Genomic DNA, 19,382 nt, shown 5'->3' with positions numbered 1-19,382 from the left:
CAACATGCAATTGTCCTTTGGGCCAGGCTTCCCCACACTTCCCGCTGAGGGATGGGCATGCACACATGAAAGCCCAAGCCACAACACGTACCACAAGAACCACTATTGGGGATGGCACCCCCACATCACCACTATTTCCTGACTTTGTCATCTCTGGGGTCACCTACAACTGCTCCAAATAAATCGGGCCTGAGAAAACACGATGGCAATCACAATGAAAGGCACTTTCTCTGAGCTGACAGGCAAATAATTCATGCCCTGATACAGCACTCTGATGCAAGAGTTTTCCCTAATCGATTCTGACCTCAAGAGCTCCACACATAATACCAACTGACCTCCTATAGCCTGTGTGGTGGTTCACACTTCTACTCCCAGCACTCAGAGGCTGAGGTAGGAGTACCATGAGTTCAAGAGGCCAGCCTGGGCTACAGAGTGACCTACAGGTCATCCTGGGCCAGAGTGATACCATGTCTCAAAAAAAAGTTCTTGTGCACAGCCCTACTCTGTTTATTTATTTGAGAGACAGAAAGAGGCGGAGAGAGAAAGAATGGACCAGGGCCTCCAGCCACTGCAAATGAATTCCAGACACATGCACCCCCTTGTGCATCTGAGTTACATGGGTCCTGGAGAATTGAACCGTGATCCTTTGGCTTTGTGGGCAAACGCCTTAACCGCTAAGCCATCTCTCCAGCCCCCCCCTACTTTGCTTTTATGCTCCTGTTCAGGAGAGTTTAGTTATGGGCTGAAGAGATGGCTTAGCAATTAAGACACATGCCTGCAAAGTCAAAGGACCCAGGTTCAATTCCTCAAGATCCATGTAAGCCAGATGCACAAGGTAGTACATGTATCTGGAGTTCGTTTGCAGTAACTGGAGGCCCTGGAGTGCCCATTCTCATTCTCTCTCTCTCTCCCCCTTCCCAACCTCCCTCCCTCTTTCTCTCTCTCAAATAAACAAAAAAAAAAGTTTGGTTAGCAATAACTATAAATAAATGAATATTCTTTAATGAAAAATTAATAGTAATAAAAACCAGTCCCCTGAATCCACAGAAAGAAGTTTCCCTTCCTACAGGTGAAAAAAACCACCAAGAACCCAAATCACATCTACCCAAACAGGTTACATCTTCCTAACACTCCTCCCCAACTCACTTTATAGTTTTCTTGGTTTGCTTTGATTCTGGTCTTTTTTGTTTGTTTGTTTGTTTGTTTGTTTGTTTGTTTTTAATTTTTATTAGCATTTTCCATGATTATAAAAAAAATCCCATGGTAATTCCCTCCCTCTGTTTTTTATTTTTATTTAGTTATTTGAGAGCAACAGACAGAAAGAGGCAGATAGAGAGAGAGAGGGAGAATGGCTGTATCAGGGCCTCCGGCCGCAGCAAACGAACTCCAGATGTGTGTGCCCCCTTGTGCATCTGGCTAACATGGGTCCTGGGGAATCAAGCCTCGAACTAGGGTCCTTAGGCTTCACAGGCAAGCACTTAACCGCTAAGCCATCTCTCCAGCCCAATTCTGGTCTTTGGAGACAAGGTCTCATCATACTGCTCCAGCCAGCCTGGAACTGTACAGACCAGGTTGGTCTTGAACTTACAGCAATCCCCCTGGCTCTGCCTCCTCACTTTCCTTAGCAGATCACAGAAACAGGAAGTCATGCAAGGTCGCAACACACACAAGTAACGATGGGAGCTGCTCTTTTCTTTCTGTCTGCATGTTCCTAACGCATGCATTTAACAGCCCCATTGTGAGAATGGCCCAGGTACTTTTCTGCAGGTAGATGATTAAACAAACTCTGATACAGTTCCACAATGGAATACTACTCCTGGGCTGCATAGCAGTGGTCCTGAACTAGATGAACAAGAGGAAGCTTGGAATTCCAAAAGCTTCCAAGTGAAACCATGTTTACAAACAAATACTGGAAGGGATAGGAGTTAAAATAGGAACAGGGCACAATGGTGGCAGCTTCATTATTCCAAGCACTGCTAAGCAGCTCTCCTAAGTACATGTGGGAAGCACAATTTTAATGAGCAAAGCGGCTAAGGTCCTCAGAGAGGGGCACACAAATCTGCTGACGGTGGTCTAGAAAAGATGTTGTGCTGGTGAGCGCAAAGTCAGTGCTGATCATTTTGGAAGTCTAACACAAACACACTGCCGGCCCTGCCCAGAACCAACTCAAGACACCTCTCCCTATTTCTCATATGATAAATAGGTCAACTCGTGGGTGAAGTCTGCAGGTAACTGGCAACAGGTGCCCTTAGCTGAACTAAGTCTTAAAAGCTGTATCAATCAGTGTCAGCCCTTACAGCTACTGCCTGAGCAGGGCAGTCCAGGCTCCTGTACGCTGACTTAGCCACCCAAAGTCTCTGGCTTAAGATGCAGGAAAGAAAAAGAGTGAGGCACACTAATTATAGAGGCCTACATAATAAAGGATTAGAGAAGTCACAGAAATGCCTCCTTTCCTGTTGTATTTTATAGTGCAGATGCTATCTCTGGAGCCTCGGGGTAGACTCAGAACTACTGCTACTTAGAGGTCATTAAAACCCTTCTGCATTTTACAAACAAATGTACTTATAGTGCCTGCTTTTATTCAAGTTTCAAAACATTTTTAAGTGAATTTTTTTTCCTTTTAGTTTTTCAAGGTAGGGTCTCACTCTAGCTCAAGCTGACCTAGAATTCACTATCTCAGGGTGGCCTTGAACTCACAGAGATCCTCCTGCCTCTGCCTGGGTTCTGGGATTAATGGCATGCACCACCACACCCAGCCCTAAGTGGAAGACTTTTTTGATGGCAACAATGTCTTTTAAAATAGTTCAGGGGGTGGGGGCTGGAGAGATGGCTTAGTGGTTAAGCGCTTGCCTGTGAAGCCTAAGGACCCCGGTTCAAGGCTGGATTCCCCAGGACCCACGTTAGCCGGCTATACAAGGGGCGCATGTGTTTGGAATTTGTTTTCAGTGGCTGGAGGCCCTGGCGCACCCATTCTCTCTCTCTTTCCCTCTGCCTCTTTCTCTGTCTGTCCCTCAATAAATAAAAATAAACAAATTTTTAAAAAAAAATAAAACAGTTCAACGGGCTAGGGTGTAATTCAGCAGTAAAGTGCAGGCCTTGTATGTGCAGAGCCCCTGGGCTCGCTTCCTCCAGCTGCTGGGCGCTAACACAGAACAAAGCCCGGCTGAGACAGGTGGGGGAAGTAAGCGTCCTTGGACTGCAAGAACAGCACCTTTAACTCTCAGGAGACCTGAACTTTCTAGGACCTAGAGCCATTTTTTTCTCTATTTCCAGTGAATTTATAAATACCAACACTAGGGATAAAGAGATGGCTCAGCAGTTAAAGGCACTTGATTGCAAAGCTTGACAGCCCAGGTTCAAGTCCCCAGTACCCACACGGAACCAGATGAACAAAGTGACAAGTGTACATGGACTTCTTTTGCAGTGGCAAGATGACCTGGTGAGACCATGCTCACTGTTTCTGTACACCTCTTTCTATCTATCTCTCTTCAAATAAAAGAAAATTACAAAACATATTTTTAAAAAAGAAATCAATAAATTGGGCTGGAGAGCTGACTTAGCCATTAAAATTGGACCTAACCAATACTTAAAACTTGAAGAGGAAGAAAAAGACCTAATACTAAGACTCTATTACATAACGGGACACTATCTACACTAAATCATTCACTCTTCATAACAGCACAAAAAAAGATGACATCCCCAGTTACACAGGGAAACAGGCTACTGCTGGGGCTGGGGGGGGCCACCTGGGACCAAAACTGAAAACTAAATAAGCTTTCTTCATGGACAGCTGGGAAGCACCCACCAAATGTCACTACGGTTTTACTTCTTAAGCTAGACAAAAGTATTTCCTTGAGTAATTTTTCTAGAGACAGTTGTCTTCATGCACCAACTCTCCACATTTAGTGCCATTCTAAGGAGGAGAAAATGAAACAAATTAGGAACATTTGCTGGAGTAACCATTACTAGCCGTTCTCACCAAAGCTAAGGAACAGAACAGGTAACACTGTTGGACTTCTTGAAATGTCTTTAATCTCTCTGCTTTAGACAAATCTCAGTGGTAGACCAGCTGCCCACCATGGCCCAGGATTCAATCCCTAGAACACTCCTTAGACTCCCCTCAAATCCTCAGCTTCTTGAACACTGGCAATAATCCCATGAGAAAGGGGACACTAAAAACTCAAAACTCAGGCTGCAGAGATGGCTCTGCAGTTAAGTTGCTTGCCTTTAAAACCTAACAACCCAAGTTCAATTTCCCAGTACCCACGTAAAGCCAGATGCATAAAGAGATGCATGCATCTGGACTTCATTTACAATGGCTGGAGGTCCTAGTGTGCCCATTCTTCCTCTCTCTATCTCTCTGCATGCAATTAAATAAATAAAAATAAATAATTTTTAAAACCCTCTTTGTTGTCTATAACTATGGAAGCTGTTAATAAAGTTAAAAATAAAAATTCTCAAAACCCTCTTGAACTCTTTCTGTCACATTGACATCTGCCAAACTTTTCACTTCTTATTCACATCTGGGTTGTAATCAGTAAATCTGTGCTTTCAAAAAATAATAACAAAGCCGGGCGTGGTGGTGCATGCCTTTAATCCCAGCACTTGGGAAGCAGAGGTAGGAGGATGGCCGTGAGTTCAAGGCCACCCTGAGACTACATAATGAATTCCAGGTCAGCCTGAGCCAGAGAGATACCATACCTCAAAAGAAAACAAAAACAAAAAAGGGGGGATGATGGAGAGATGGCTTAGTAGTCAACTGCTTGCCTGTGAAGCCAAAGGACCCCAGTTTGAGACTCAATTCCCCAGGGCCCACGTTAGACAGATGCACAAGGGGACACACACGTCTAGAGTTCGTTTGCAGCAGCTAGAGGCCCTGGCGCACCCATTATCTCTCTCTCAATATCTGCCTCTTTCTCTCTCGGTCTGTCGTTCTCAAATAAATTAATAAAAATAAACAAAAAAAATTAAATTAAATATCAGCCAGTTGTGGAGATAGGAGGATCACAGTGAGTTCAAGGCCAGCCTGGGACTACAGAGTGAGTGCCATGTCAGTCTGGGCTACAGATCCTACCTTGCAAAAAAAGAAAATCAAGCCCTGGGATCATTGAAGGGACTCTGGCTCAAATAGGAACAGGCAGAAGAACAGCAACGGAGCACCACATGGGCATATACATGTGAATATACCCCCACACACACATGTACAAAGAAAAGAGAGGGGAAAGGAAGAGAAAGGAAGAGAACAGAGAGGAAGGGAGGGAAGGAGGAAGGAAACATCATCATAGAAATTTTAGGGGTTAATTGACGTTCTGGACTTCTTTGGGGCATATAAAACCCACTAGGATGTGCTTTCATAATTAAACACACACTCATTGCATGTACCAGTCCAAATGATGTGTCCTCAAAGTGGAGCCTCTGGACTTTTCCAGAACGCTAAGTGGAGAACCCAAATCCTATATTCAACTTCAGTGGATTACTGATTAGTCACATCCTGTGTGACAGCCTGCCAGGAACCCATCTCCCTTTCTTTATGAGTCTCCTTTCTACAGGCACTGCAGCCCAGAGAGCTCTCGGCTCAGAGGATAACCTGCTAGGCAGGAACCTGGCTAACCATAACTCATACATGACTCTGCCCACTGGGTTTCAGCATTATAAATTGTATGTCTTAAATGCCTTAAGTGCTACAAGAAAATGTGTTTCCTGGAAAAGAGCTTATGCTTTAAAAATTAGATTCAACACTGGAATTAGAAATGCAAATTAAGACATGTGCAAAATTTCCCAGTTTTCATTTATTTTTACACATAAAAGGAATAAAACATTACACACGCACACAAACTATGGTTAGTTTGCCATTTTCATTTGGGTGGGGGGACACGTATTTTCTAAGTACTAGAGAAGAAGAAAACATTGATTGTTAGTGTACACTATCTCAAAGAGGCCTTTCCAACACCACAATTCCTGTAATATAGATTAGCTTTCTATTCTAAAGAGATGTAAAGCAAAACAGATCTGAAAAACTACAGAAGTATGCATATGCACATGAACATGCAAATGCACACACACACACACACACACACACACACACACACACACAAAACAGACAGGAACCACGAGCTGTAACTCAGCAGTATCTGCATGTGGAAGAATATCAATACTGAGAGAAATTAAACTGATTTGTCATCACTAAAGTCACTTAAAGTTAGGCACCATTAAAAGCCCCAACACCTCCCCCCCACAAAAAAAAGTTTAAAAAAAAGCCGGGCATGGTGGAACATGCCTTTAATCCCAGCACTTGGGAGACAGAACTGTAGGAGGATCCCTGTGAGTCCGAAGCCAGCATGGGACTACAGAGTGAGTTCCAGGTCAGCCTGGGCGAAAATGAGATCCTACACGGGGTTGTATGTATTACACATAGCATCTATTTAGATTCACACAGTAGCATACGTTTAGTTAAAATTCACAAGAGAAATATTCTTAGGAAGTTGTTACTAAACATGTGATGCATCTTGAAAGACACTTATCATAGCCAGGCGTGGTGGTGCATGCCTTTAATCCCAGCACTCAGGAGACAGAGGCAGGAAGATCACAGTGAGTTCGAGGCCACCTTAAGACTGCATAGTGAATTCCAAGTCAGCCTGGTCCAGAGTGAGACCCTACCTCGAAAAACCAAAAAGAAAGAAAAAAAGATAGATACTTATCTTGACCCAGGTAAGGAGTTCCAGAAACACCCTAGACAACATTTACCCCAACTCTCAACAACATGTGAAAAGGCAAGCCTGTCATTTCAATTTAGGGAAGCCACATTAATCTCTCACCATGAGTGGAAGAAAAGATTCTCTTCCCCAGGACTGAAGAGATGACTCAGCAGTTAAAGGCACTTACTTGCAAAGCCTGTTGGACGAGGCTCGATTCCCCAGTACCCCCTCCTTTTTTCCCCTCCCCTAAGAGCCACTGGGAGGCCATGCCTGCCTGGTGACCCCAACAGCACCATGTCAACCCTGCAGACTACAAGTGCTGGTGGAACTCATGTGTGTGTGGGGGGGGGGGTGGTTCTCACATAGAACCAGAAGATGAAGGCTGGGAGAGCTGGCGAGACTTGCCAAGACCCAGAAACTACTGAGAGCCAAAAGCCAACAGAGCAGAATGTTCCACTGTGTACATCCTTGGGACACTTGAGTCAACCTTCTCTCAGGCATCTCAGAAGGAACAAACAGTGGGGGAGTCTTCCGCGGAAGTAGTAAGGATGGATGAGGGGACATGGATGTTTAGCTGGCAAGAGGTTGCTATACAGTAACAGGTAGCCTGCATAAGTTCAAGGATGCAGAGTTTGCACACTGTATGGGAAATACCTAAAAATAACACACAAACACATGTTGTTTCATGGGAATCTCAGAACTATAAAATGCCTAAAAATGGATTCTTAGTCATAGCAGCTTATGTTATCTATTTTTAACATCTTTATAGAGATATAATCATATGCCATAAAACTCATCCACTTAAGGTATACAATTAATTTTTTTTTTTACTATATTCACAGTTGTGTGGTCATCACTACTACCTGTATTTAGAAATATTTTATTACTCCTAAACAAATGCACCCATTCATAATTACTCTCTCCCCCCACAGCACTCGTCAGGCCCTGATCTATATGCTCTCTGCAGATGCTCTTCCCGGTCATGCCTTCTCAGCGGGACCTGGCTTCATTCACTCACATGGCATGTCTACAAGGTTCATTCGTGTTGTGGTGTAGCACTTAGTTATTGTATAGCTGATTGCTATCCCAACCTACAGACACCTCCATTCTGTCCAGACATTGGGCTGAACACCACATGGACACATTTGTCATAAATGTCCTTTCAATTCTGTTTATATATTTAAAAGAAAAAAATTACTACTTAAAGGCATTTGGACCGGGCATGGTGGCACATGCCTTTAATCCCAGCAATCGGAAGACAGAGGTAGGAGGATCCTTGTGAGTTCGAGGTCACCATGAGACTACATAGTGAATTCCAGGTCAGCCTGAGCTAGAGTGAGACCCTACCTCAGAAAATCAAAATAAATAAATAAATAATAACAGATATATAAAGACATTTGGGATACAGAATTTAAACTTTTATTTGTAAGTACCAATATCAATTGATGGAAAACAAAGGAGGGGCATGAGTGGTTGGTTGGATTTTTGTTTCTGGGGTTTTTTTTTTTGTTTGTCTTTGTTTTCCGAGGTAAGATCTGGACTTCACTATGTAGTCTGTAGTCTCAGGGTGGCCTCAAACTCACAGCGATTCTCCTACCTCTGTCTCCCGAGTGCTGTTTTTTTTTTTTTTAATAAAACCTTTTCTGTTTTTTATCTTATTTTTTTTATTTATTTATTTATTTGAGAGAGAGAAAAAGACATGGCGGGGGGGTGGAGAATGGCCTCCAGCCACTGCAAATGGACGCCACCTTGTGCATCTGGCTTACGTGGGTCCTGGGGAATTGAACTGAGGTCCTTTGGCATTGCAGGCAAGTGCCTTTTAACCACTGAGCCATCCCTCCAGCCCTGTTTCTGGTTTTGTTGTGGTTTCTGTTGTTGTTTTTGAAACAGAGGCTCATGTAGCTGAGACTATGTAGTTAAGGACAGTCTTAACTTCTGATCCTTCTGCCTCCCCTTCCCACCTAGGATTACAGGCATGTACTATCACCCCACACTATGGCTGGTTCTATGTGGTACTGGGGATCAAACCCAGGATCTTATGTATGCTAGGCAAGTACCCCGTCAACTAAACTACATCCCCAGCCCAGGTGTTATTTGATGGCATAAACCACTGAAAGGTGACAGGCCAGACACATGAAAACACAGATCCATGAAAATAACCCATCTTCACATCACCTTTCCAAACTGAGAAAATGTTAAGCAAAGTAGAAGTAATAGAGGGGCTGGAGAGATGGCTAAGCAGTTAAGGTTCTTGCCCGCAAGGCATAATAACTATGTGGGTTTGATTCCCCAGTGCCCACATAAAGCCAGATGTACAAAGTGGTGCATGCATCCGGAATCCATTTGTAGTGGCTAGAGGCCCTCGTGCATCCACTCTCTCTGTTTCTCTTCCCTCCCTCCCTCCCTCCCTCCCTCCCTCCCTCCCTCCCTCCCTCCCTCCCTCTCTCTCTCTCTCTCTCTCTCTCTCTCCTTGCAAATAAATAAATAGCTGGGTGTGGTGGCACACACATTTAATCCCAGCACTCAGGAGACAGAGATAGAAGGAAGGACCACTGAATTTGGGGCCACCCTGAGACTATACATAGTGAATTCCAGGTCAGCCTGGGATAGAGCAAGACCCTACCTCGAAAAACCAAAACATAAATAGATAAATAATAAAGCTATAGAAAAAAAAATGTCATTCCTCTGCTTAGTTCACTAAATGTTGTATTTCTTTTCATTCGGACTGTATCTCCTTTCTTTTTTTCTTTTCAGTGCCACCCGCGCTCCTCTACAGGATCCGGTCTGCACTGCTGCTTCCACCACCACCACCATGGTTTGGGTCACTTCTCCTCAGCTCCATGAATCCCAGATTGTATTTTCCAGCCAGGCAATATGATGGCACACATCTGTCTATAATCCTAGCACTTGGAGGCAGGGGTAGAGTCAATCTGTCACAAATTTGAGGCCAGCTTGACTCAAAACAACAGCAACCAAAAAAAGAAAAAAAAGTTACCCAAGTCAGATAAAGTTACTTAAATTAGCTGACCCCTTGGTCTACAGCCATTGACCTTGGTCTAGCCAGGAATATGAAGTCAGTGACCAGACAGCAGAGAGGATGTTCTATGGACCCAAAGTACCCAGTGGAAAATAACCTATGGAAAGAACCTACTGGCCTAACCATACACATTTCTTTCTATCCCTGAAAAAAAAAACAGAGAAGGCTCCAATCATCCGTGGAGCTTCTGCCATCACGAACATGCATCCAATTCCACAGGAAGGCAAGAAACTCAGGACAGATGGAGGACTGTGGAAGACGGTCTGGGAGTTAGTGGCCCATGTGGGACCCTAAACAGTACCTCTGACAAGGAATTCATCCGTGTTCACCACAGCCAGGAAGCATTCCCATCAGCCAGATTCTCTGTGTGTACTTCAGATCCTAAACACTTGCATTGGCTTCTGGCGCTGCCCCAAGACTCCTGACTCATGGAGCTGAAGGCACCAGACCAAGCCTAGGTATGCTCAGGGCCAGATCCCCACATGGCCCTGGCTACAGGCCTTGAATCTCTCCCAAAGCAAACCCCAGGACTAAGCTCTGCTCAATCTGAAAAACAGACCCAATGCCTCCAAAGTAGCAGACACACAAGAAAACCTTCGAGGTATTCCAAACCGTACTCAATCTTCGTTCCAATTATATGCTATTTGTGACAAACAGCCTTAAGGTCTTTAAAGCTAGCAATGGGGGGGGGGGGGTCAGTCTTCTTAGAAGGGTTTCTCCTGTGTGCAATGTGTCAAATGTGCTTATTCTCAGCTTGGAGCTTACCCAGCCCTTAGGATCTGGTGTGACAGACACTAGTTGAACAAGTGAGACTGGGACAAGCACCTCACATGGGGAGGAAGCGAGCTGCTTCTGCAGACACACACCCTTGGAAACATGTTCTTCTGGGCCAGTACACGAAGTATAGGGAAGTCCCCAGAAGTCCAGAGGAGGACCCCAAATCAGCTTGGGACATTCAGCCAGCCTCCAGAGAGGGCTGGCCCCGGCTGAGAGGCAATGGAGGCCTGCAAAGAAGAGCCAGCTAGCATTCCAGGGAGCAGGAACAGAAAGGACCAGAGCCAAGCCTGCAAAACAAAGGGCATTGCAAGCTGGCAGGGCACGGCATGTGGAGTCTGAGAAAGTGGCAGGAAAGAAGAAGGGTCGCCACAGAGACCCAGGACCCAGCCTCTGGAAGGAAGGAGAGAGGCACTTAAAGCAAGAGGACACTGAGTTTTGAATCTAGCCTTTGACTTTGTTTCTTGGCCTCTAAGAGAGAAAATACTGAAAATAAGTTTCTTTCATTTTACTGGGGTTCTTTTATCCATTTTTTTCACCTTTTTTTGAAGATTTATTTTTATGTATTTATTAGAGATAGACAGAGGGGGAGAGAGAGAGAGAGAGAGAGAGAGAGAGAGAGAGAATGGGCACGCCAGGGCCTCTAGCCACTGCAAACAAACTCCAAACGCATGTGCCACCGTGTGCATCTGGCTTACGTGGGACATGAAGAATGAACCTGGGTCCTTAAGCTTCATAGGCATGCACCTTAACCGCTAAGCCATCTCTCCAACCCTTTTTCACGTTTTTTTAATGCTTGTCTCTACCTTCTCTCAGTCCCAACTACAACATGACTGTTTTTATAAAGGTACCAATACCCTCGTTTATAACGTTGTCACACACAAACAACATGGAATAAGGGATTTAGTTACAGAAAAATTACATGCCAACCACAAGGTATTTTCATAGGGGGCTGAAGACTGGCAATATGACTCAGCAATTAAAGGTGCTTGCTTGAAAAGCTTGACAGCCCACATTCAATTCCCCAGTACCCATGTAAAGCCAGATACACAAGGTGGTAATGCATGCATTTGGAATTAGTTTGGAGCAGCAGGAATGCTCATATTCATTCTCTCTCTCTCTTCTCTCTCTCAAATATTAAATATATATGTGTGTGTATATGTATATTTCAAGCCAGGCGTGATGGCACATGCCTTTAATCCTAGCACTCCGGAGGCAGTGGTAGGAGGATCACCATGAATTTAAGGCCACCCTGAGACTACATAGTGAATTCCAGCTCAGCCTAGGCTACAGTGAGACCCCACCTCAAAAAAAAAAAAAAGATATTTCATAAAAACTATCACTCAGATGAACTTAGCTAGTAATTACCATCCCCTGCCAAAAAAGCACATTTCCAAGTTTTATTTATTTATATTTATTCATTTATTTACTTATTTATTTTGGGTTTTTTTTTTGAGGGGGGACGAAATAACTGGAACTCACTATGTAGACCAGGCTGGCATCAAACTCATGAAAGTCACAGGGGATCCTCCTGTGATTCCCAGTGTTGGGAATAAAAGTTTATACCTCCATCCCCAGCTCTTGAAGGTATTTTTCAAACAATAAGGTAATTCTAAAGAGACCCGTTTGAGAAGCAGAGGTAGTGAGAAGCCCAGCCAGCCCACTGGTAATCTTGCCTGCAGCGGCATTTTCGACATTCTCTGCTCACCCATATTCGCAGAAGGACCTACCCTTCCGAGAAGGACAGGCGATGTTCATCATCGACCTTTTCCTTCAGTTAAATTCCATACTGCCTCTTTAAGCAAGGAGTAGAGTGAGGCAGGAAAGTTTCCCAAGGAGTGGAGACTATTCTACAGATGAGGTGTCCCATTCAACCCAATTCAATCTTTACTTCTAAGGACCAGACGTGGTTGAAAAGATGTCATGTTCACCACTGTTCATTCAGTACTCCCTTTAGCCCTCCAAGAGAGCAAAGAGGCTTGCACAGCGAAGAATGGCCAACAAGCCCAGGGGTCCAACTCCTTCCCTGAGAGAGGAAGGCTGTGGGAGGTGGGGAGGAGTGAACTAAGGGGTTTCAGCTCCACCCTTCAGTCCCTTCTTCCCCTGTCTACAGGAGCCCGTCTCTCAGCCTAAGGCACAGCTCATCCAAACACTTACCCAAGTTTACTTCCTAGAAACTGACTACTTGTCACTGTCCCCAAATACTTAAGTTCCTCCCTCCTATTCTGTCAAGCCATAAAGCCTTCCCTCTGGCTTCTAGGATGACAGCACACAATCCAGACCCGCCCCTACCGGCAGGCCTGAAGATCCGGACCCTCCCACCCCGCCCCCCATGAGGTGGTCGCTTTCTGAGATCACGCTGCTGTGAAAGCAGGACCCTAAATGAGGCCACCCTTCCGTTCCCTCCCACCAAGTCTAGGCAAAACCCCAGTAACTGAAGTTTGACACTCACTCCCCTCCACTCCATAATGGTGGCTCCCACCTAAGAAGTCCAGAGGCATGAGCCTTAGGACGGAACAGCCCTTCAACCAACCCCACACTGACGGCCAATGCTCCATGTCGGCCAGAAACCACAAGGCTCTGGGCACAAGAACAGAGAGGCAAGACATCCTCCAATCTGACACACTCACAATAGAACCATCCACAGAACACAATTCTCAATGTCTAGTTACCCAAAGAAGGTCTCTAGGAGGATAAGGAGAATGAAAATCATTAAGGACAGCATTTTTACCCCTCACCATTCACGATAGCAAAAATGTTTTTCCAACAGTGGAAAAAATAAAGATTACATATGACTAAGGGCAAGCCTTCAAACATTAACTTAATAGGAACATTTATGGTGCTAAAACAGGGCATCTCACCGCCCCCCCAAAAAACTTATTTGTTTAACCTGCAGAGAAACAGCTCATATAGCCAAATAGAACACCAAAAACAAACAAAAAAAAAAAAAATAGTCCCACCATACCACAAAATGCTTACTACACAAAAAGCCATAGTTGGGATCTTTCCTGCTCTTGTCTTGCTTGCTTTTTCTTTTTTTTTTTTTTTTTTCCTTTTGCTTCATTAGTTTTCATACAATAAACATGATCTGTCTATGTTTCCTACCAGATGGGAGTTCATCACATCTCCTGTCACCTAGCAACCTGAACAGGACTTGACCACTACCTGGCTACTCAATTCTTCATTCAGGATCTATCTTGTTCTATTAAGGGAAAGAGATAAGAGAATAGAAGTTACAACAGCAACAGTGTTAATGTGTTTGCTTCCTACTCACCTTACATAGGATAGAAGTGTGAAGGAAGACGACAGATTAATCTTAATCATTACCTAACAATTTAAGGGGAAAAAATTACAGACTAAGAAAGCACTTGGGTGCCTCCAACACTGTCGTGAGATCCACTGGTTGCTGAGCCTATCTCAAAAATCCACTTCCTAAACTGTGAGCTGCAGTTAAAGAGCGCCGTGAGGCTGAGGAGGTTGCTCAGTGATGAAAGGTCCTTGCCTGCCACCAACGTCTGACAGCCCAAATCGGACTCCCCAGTACCCAAGCACAGCCAGATGCACAAAGTGGAGCATGTGTCTGGATTTTGTTGGCAATGACAGGGGCCCCTAATGTGCCCATACTCAATATCTCCCTTCCTCCCTCCCTCCCTCTCTCCCTCTCTCCCTCTCTCTCTCTCTCTCTCTCTCTCTCTCACACACACACACACACACACACACACAAATAAATAAATTTTAAAAAAGTATTTGAGGGCTGGAGGGGGATGGCTTAGCGGTTAAGGTGTTTGCCTGCAAAGCCAAAGGACTCAGGTTTGATTCCACAGGACGCATGTTAGCCAGATGCACAAGGGGGCACATGCATCTGGAGTTAATTTCCACGGCTGGAGGCCCTGGCGTGCCTACTCTCTCCCCGCTCCCCTTCTCTGTCAAATAAATAAATAAATAAAAATAAAATATTAAAAGAGTACTTGAAACTTTTTGGAAACCTTTAAATCATCACTGACTCTTCCTACGGTACCTCTAACTCCAAGGTCAGAATCACGGCTTCCCCACCAGGTCATCTTCAATCCCTGCTCTTGCTGTGTGATTGATCCCTTCTCCAGTGCCTTTTCTATGCTCCTGGGTAACTGCTGACAGATAGGGTCACATCTATCACCAAGACCCAACTCACCCAACATCCCTACATCATCTCCCCAAAACATGACAAGTCACACCACTGCCTCTTTCATGGTGGGGAGGAACACTGAGGTACCCAGAACAGTGCCTGGGACACAGTAAATGCTTAATTTGTTTGTTTGTTTGTTTGTTTTGGTTTTGGTTTTTTTATTATTCAAGGTAAGGTTTAGCTTTAGCCCAGGCTGACCTGGAACTGACCATGTAATCTCAGGGTGGCCTCCAACTCACTGAAATCCTCCTTCTTCTGCCTCCTGAGTGTTGGGATTAAAGGCATGTGCCACCATGCCTGGCAAATGCTTAATTTCTACACTAAAATAATAGCTCATGGATTGAGGAATGGCTTAGCAGTTAAGGCGTTTGCTTCTAAGCCAAAGGACCCAGGTTCGATTCCCCAGGACCCACATAAGCCAGATGCACAAGGTGGTACATGCGCCTGGAGTTCGTTTACAGTGACTGAAAGCCCTGTGTGCCTAATTTCTCTCTATATCTGCCTGTTCCTCTCTCTTTCTGAAGTAAAATAAATAAAAATTTTGAAATTAGTAATAACAGGTCAGCCCTTTCGCTCTCACCAAGAGGCAACTGGACCAATGCTTTCTGTGTGCTTATGAACTAAGGTCATTTAAAGCAAGTGAAATTAGTAAGATGAGGGAAACTGTACCACCGTCTCTTCACAAATCACGCACATCACACAGTATGTTACTGTCATTTTGTTTCCCTTTACAACTAATATATAGGTTTTCAAAATACACAGACAACCTGGTAATTTATTTAAAACATTTAATTCACCAACTGTGGTTCAGAAATGATCCTTAAAAACACTTAATGTGAAATTGTCAGCTTTACAAGATAAACAGGTGCCCAATTGCCACTAACTGTTTGATGTTCAATGAGTTCAACCAACTGCAAGGAACATTTGCAGCTGTTAACTAAAGTCAACATCTTCCATCCTTCTTCTATCAGATTCCAACCCCCCCCCAAAAAAAGACCCTTAAAAGGACAAATTTGTTTTTTCCAGTATAGAATTAAAAACAAAACATAGTGTAAATATTTCCCTTCTTGATCTCAAGAGAAAAATGGAAGATGGCCCCTTGAGCATCCAGCCGAATTAAGCAGACAAAGCCACCTTTCCCTCTCGCTGTCCCGAAGCCCAGCGGAGCGGGGCCACTCCGTACGGAGCAGATAGGAAAGACCTCAGGGAACAGGCTACCGGCCGAACGTGCCTCTCTTACAAAGGAAATATCCTCAGGTGCTCTAGGGAAACTTCGGCGTGGGCTGTTGTCAAACACAGGAGGCAAAACAATCTAACCAGATGCCTTTCCACGTATGACCCACGTTGGAGGAATGCAGCTTAGAGGAGACAATGTTATCACTCCACGAAGAAACAGGGGACTCTACCCGGCTCCAGTCGGGCCCTTGTGAAGCAGACAGAGCTTAGGTGCGGGCCCAGGTCCCGGCTGCACGCCCGGGGGTGCGCGCGGCTGAGTCCAGGCTGCGGTGCCACCGAATCCTCTCCATCACGCAACCCACGAGCCGGGCCGAGCCACCGGGCTCCCGCGGGGCACCGAGAAGGACCGCAGCCCGGCTCCGGCTCCCGCGTGGGGGGCAAATGGCCCAACTCTCTCCACCAGCACCACACCACAAAAGTTCCCTCTCCAGCCTCGGCGGCGGGCCTGCACCGGGAGAGGCCTGGGGCTGGATTGCAAGGGCCCGCGGGCGGCCAGGCACAGGCGCCCCGCCGAGGCTCCGCCGCCCCCTCCCCGCCCCCACCATGCGCGGGGCTCAGCCTCTCCCGTGCGAGCTCGGGACGGCGGGGTCCCATCCCGTCCCCGCGCCGGAGCCTCCCCCTCCGAGGCCCGGCGTGGCGCTCGGGGACGGCGCGGCTGGCCGCGGGGTTGGGGATGGTGGGGGGACCCAGCCAACGCGCACCCCCAGAAGTTTGCGGCCGCAACCCGGGACGGGGGGCGCCAGCGAGGCCCGGCCGCCCGCTCGCTCGTCCGCCCGCACTTTCCCTTTCCCCGCCTCCCCGTCTCCCTCCTCCGTTTCCAGGAAGCGCCATATTGATCCCGGCGCCGTCCCCTCCGCCTCCCGCGCCTTGCGCCCCGCGCCCCGCGCGCCCCTCACCTTGGCGACGGCCTTCCGGTAGCGGGTCACGGCTTGCTGGATGAGGCTGAAAACTTTCATGTGGCCGTCTCCGCACGGCACGACCACCCGGATCCTCCCGAAGCACACGGTCACTTTCATGCCGCCGCCGGCCGGAGCGGCCCGGGCTCGGGGCCGGCTGCAGGGCTGGGCGCGGTGGGGCCGCGGCACGGGCGCGCGGGGCGGCTAGGGGCGCGGGCAGGCGGCGGTGCCGCGGGGCCGCTCGGTGACCATGCCCGGCGCGGCCGCCCTCACCTCGCCTCGATCGCCGGGGCCACCACCACCACCTCCACCTCCACCTCCCCGCCGCGGCGCCCGCTGCCTCCGGCCACCTGTTCAGACGTCTGTGGGCGCGCTCGGTGGCGGCGGCGGCCCCGAGGGCTGTGTGGCGCTCGCGCTTACTCGGGGCTGCGGGGAGGGGACGGCGGCGAGGGGAGGAGGAGGAGGAGCGGCGGGGCCGGGCGCTGGGCTCCGCGCGCAGGCGGCAGGGGGAGGCGGCGGCGGCGGCGGCGCGCAGCCGGGCGGGGCGAGCGCGAGGCCTCGGCGTCGGGGACCGCGGGGCTCCCGGCACTGGCGCTGCGCCGGCCCGACCCTCTTCTCCGGGCTTGGCGGGAGGAGGGGGGGACTGTCTCCACCACCCTTTCCACCGTGCGCCCTCTCTCGATCGCCCTCCACCACCCTAGTCCAACTCGCCGCTGGGCCCGCCCCGGAGACGCGCCGTCCACGCCCCAGAGGGCTCCCCCGAGGCCCCTTCCCCTTTCTTTTGTCACTTTTAATCCCTTTCCTGGGACCCAGGGGTTTTCCTGCGCAATGGCTTCTGGAGAAAGCAGGTTAGGCTGGGCGATGTCTTCAGAGCGCAGCAACCGCCCAGTCGCCCGCGGGAGCGTAGGGGACCCGGCTGGCACCGATGCTGCGGCCGCTGTCTCTCCTCGGCACCCGCAGCGTGGCGGGGGCTGCTGTGCAGCCTGCGGGGCTGGGCAGCGTGGCTCTGGAGCGAACATTCATCAGCTGCGAAGGGGAGAGAGATTGGTGGCATTCTCCTGAAGCCACTGTTTAACTTGAAGTTTCCTGTTGACCCTTCGGTGACCCGCCTCCCCCCCCCACGCTTAAATAGGTAGAACTTAAAACATCAGCAGTTCGCATATGTTTATTTCTTGAAAATTCTGCAATCTCAGCACTTCTAACACAAATCTATGGAAAATGTACTCCGAATGCCCGCGGAGAAAACTTGAAGGGCACCCCACACTGGCCACAACCCAGGCACTGAAGCCACCCACCCCAACTCCATAAGGAGTGGGTGACATGCAGACTCTAAGACGTTTAATAGGAGCAGGAAGCAAGCCTAGAGAAGTAACCGAAGCTGCGTTCTGTCTTACTTATGAGCTGTGGTTTCTAAATGGATGTATGTCGTTGTCATCCAAGAATGGCAAATGTCAGCAAGTCGTTGGTGACCCAAGTTTGTCCCAAACTGTGTACTGAGTTCATTTTGTTTAAACTCGGTATTTAATCCCCTGAAGAACATCAGCATTTACATCTGGTGATCATCCATCACTTCCGTCCCCCTCCCATTTTGAAATAAGGAGACAAGACAGAATCCACGCAGTTTTCTCATGCCCGCACGCATTGCCCCAGGTATTAAGACGCAATACACTTCCTCTTATGTCACAGCCCTTCACCTGTCCCAGCAAATAGGGACAGTAAGCAGATGAGCCGGTACCATCGTGTACACTCCGCCAAAATACCAACCAAGGAGTCACAGTAGTTGTGTATGGGAGAGGCATATACCTCCAGTGGGATTTCTCAAAAAGCCTCTGAAGTTAAGGTTCACAAGTAGTGAAGGCAGGCGTGGTGGCACACGCCTTTAATCCCAGCACTCAGGAAGCAGAGGTAGGAGGATCGCTGAGTCTGAGGTCAGCTTGAGACGAGATAGTGAATTTCAGGTCAGCCTGGACTAGAGCGAGACACTGCCTCAAAAAACCGGGAGGAAAAAAAAAAATCTACTAAGCATGGCACCAACCTAGGTTCACACCCTCCTGCCTCTTAGGTTTACCAGTTGAGAAAATAAATTGATGAGCTCAATCTCAGAAATTATGACGATTAGACAAAAATGTGTTTAAAAGCTTAGAATTTTAAAAAACAATCTCTGGGGAAGTGTTTAGTGAGAGGTTAAAGTGCTGTCTGGGCAAGTATGAGGACCTCAGTTTGGATCCCCCAGAACCCAGTAAAGCTCGATATGGTAGCATACTTCTGAAACCTCTAATCAAGGTGAGATGGGAAGCAGAGACAGGGGAGTCCCCAGAAGTTTCCAGACAAACAACTACCTCAAGATGAAGGCAAGAACCAACACCAGAGGTTGTCCTCTGACCCCATACGTGGGCTCCACTTGCCCACACACACAATAAGCAAAAAGGCTCAGTACATGCCGCTGCATGGGAGCTTGTGGCATAGCGGTCCAATGGCCATGTAAGAGATGGTGACAAAGCCCAGGACAGGATAAAAGATGGTGGGGGTGGGAACAGGGACCAAAGATAAGGCCAAGGTTAGAGAAATGACTGGACAGG

At 47.5% G+C, this 19,382-nt stretch overlaps 1 protein-coding gene across 18 annotated transcripts in view; it reads right to left on the bottom strand.

Moving 5' to 3' along the window:
• The window catches only part of Pard3 (par-3 family cell polarity regulator), a 619,141-nt gene extending 602,180 nt beyond the window's left edge, over positions 1-16,961 (bottom strand). For all 18 annotated transcript variants that reach the window (XM_004659771.3, XM_045148688.1, XM_045148686.1 and 15 more), the window contains exon 1: positions 16,804-16,961. In XM_004659771.3, coding sequence (XP_004659828.2) covers positions 16,804-16,923 — 120 coding nt within the window. In that variant the 5' untranslated portion in view covers positions 16,924-16,961. The remainder of the gene's footprint in view (positions 1-16,803) is intronic.
• Positions 16,962-19,382: the final 2,421 nt, after the last annotated feature.

The sequence above is a fragment of the Jaculus jaculus genome, chromosome 5, assembly GCF_020740685.1.
Source record: "Jaculus jaculus isolate mJacJac1 chromosome 5, mJacJac1.mat.Y.cur, whole genome shotgun sequence".
Classification (NCBI taxonomy): domain Eukaryota; kingdom Metazoa; phylum Chordata; class Mammalia; order Rodentia; family Dipodidae; genus Jaculus; species Jaculus jaculus.
The sequence above is the reverse complement of the archived record's forward strand: the minus strand, read 5'-3'. Positions and strand labels throughout refer to the sequence as shown.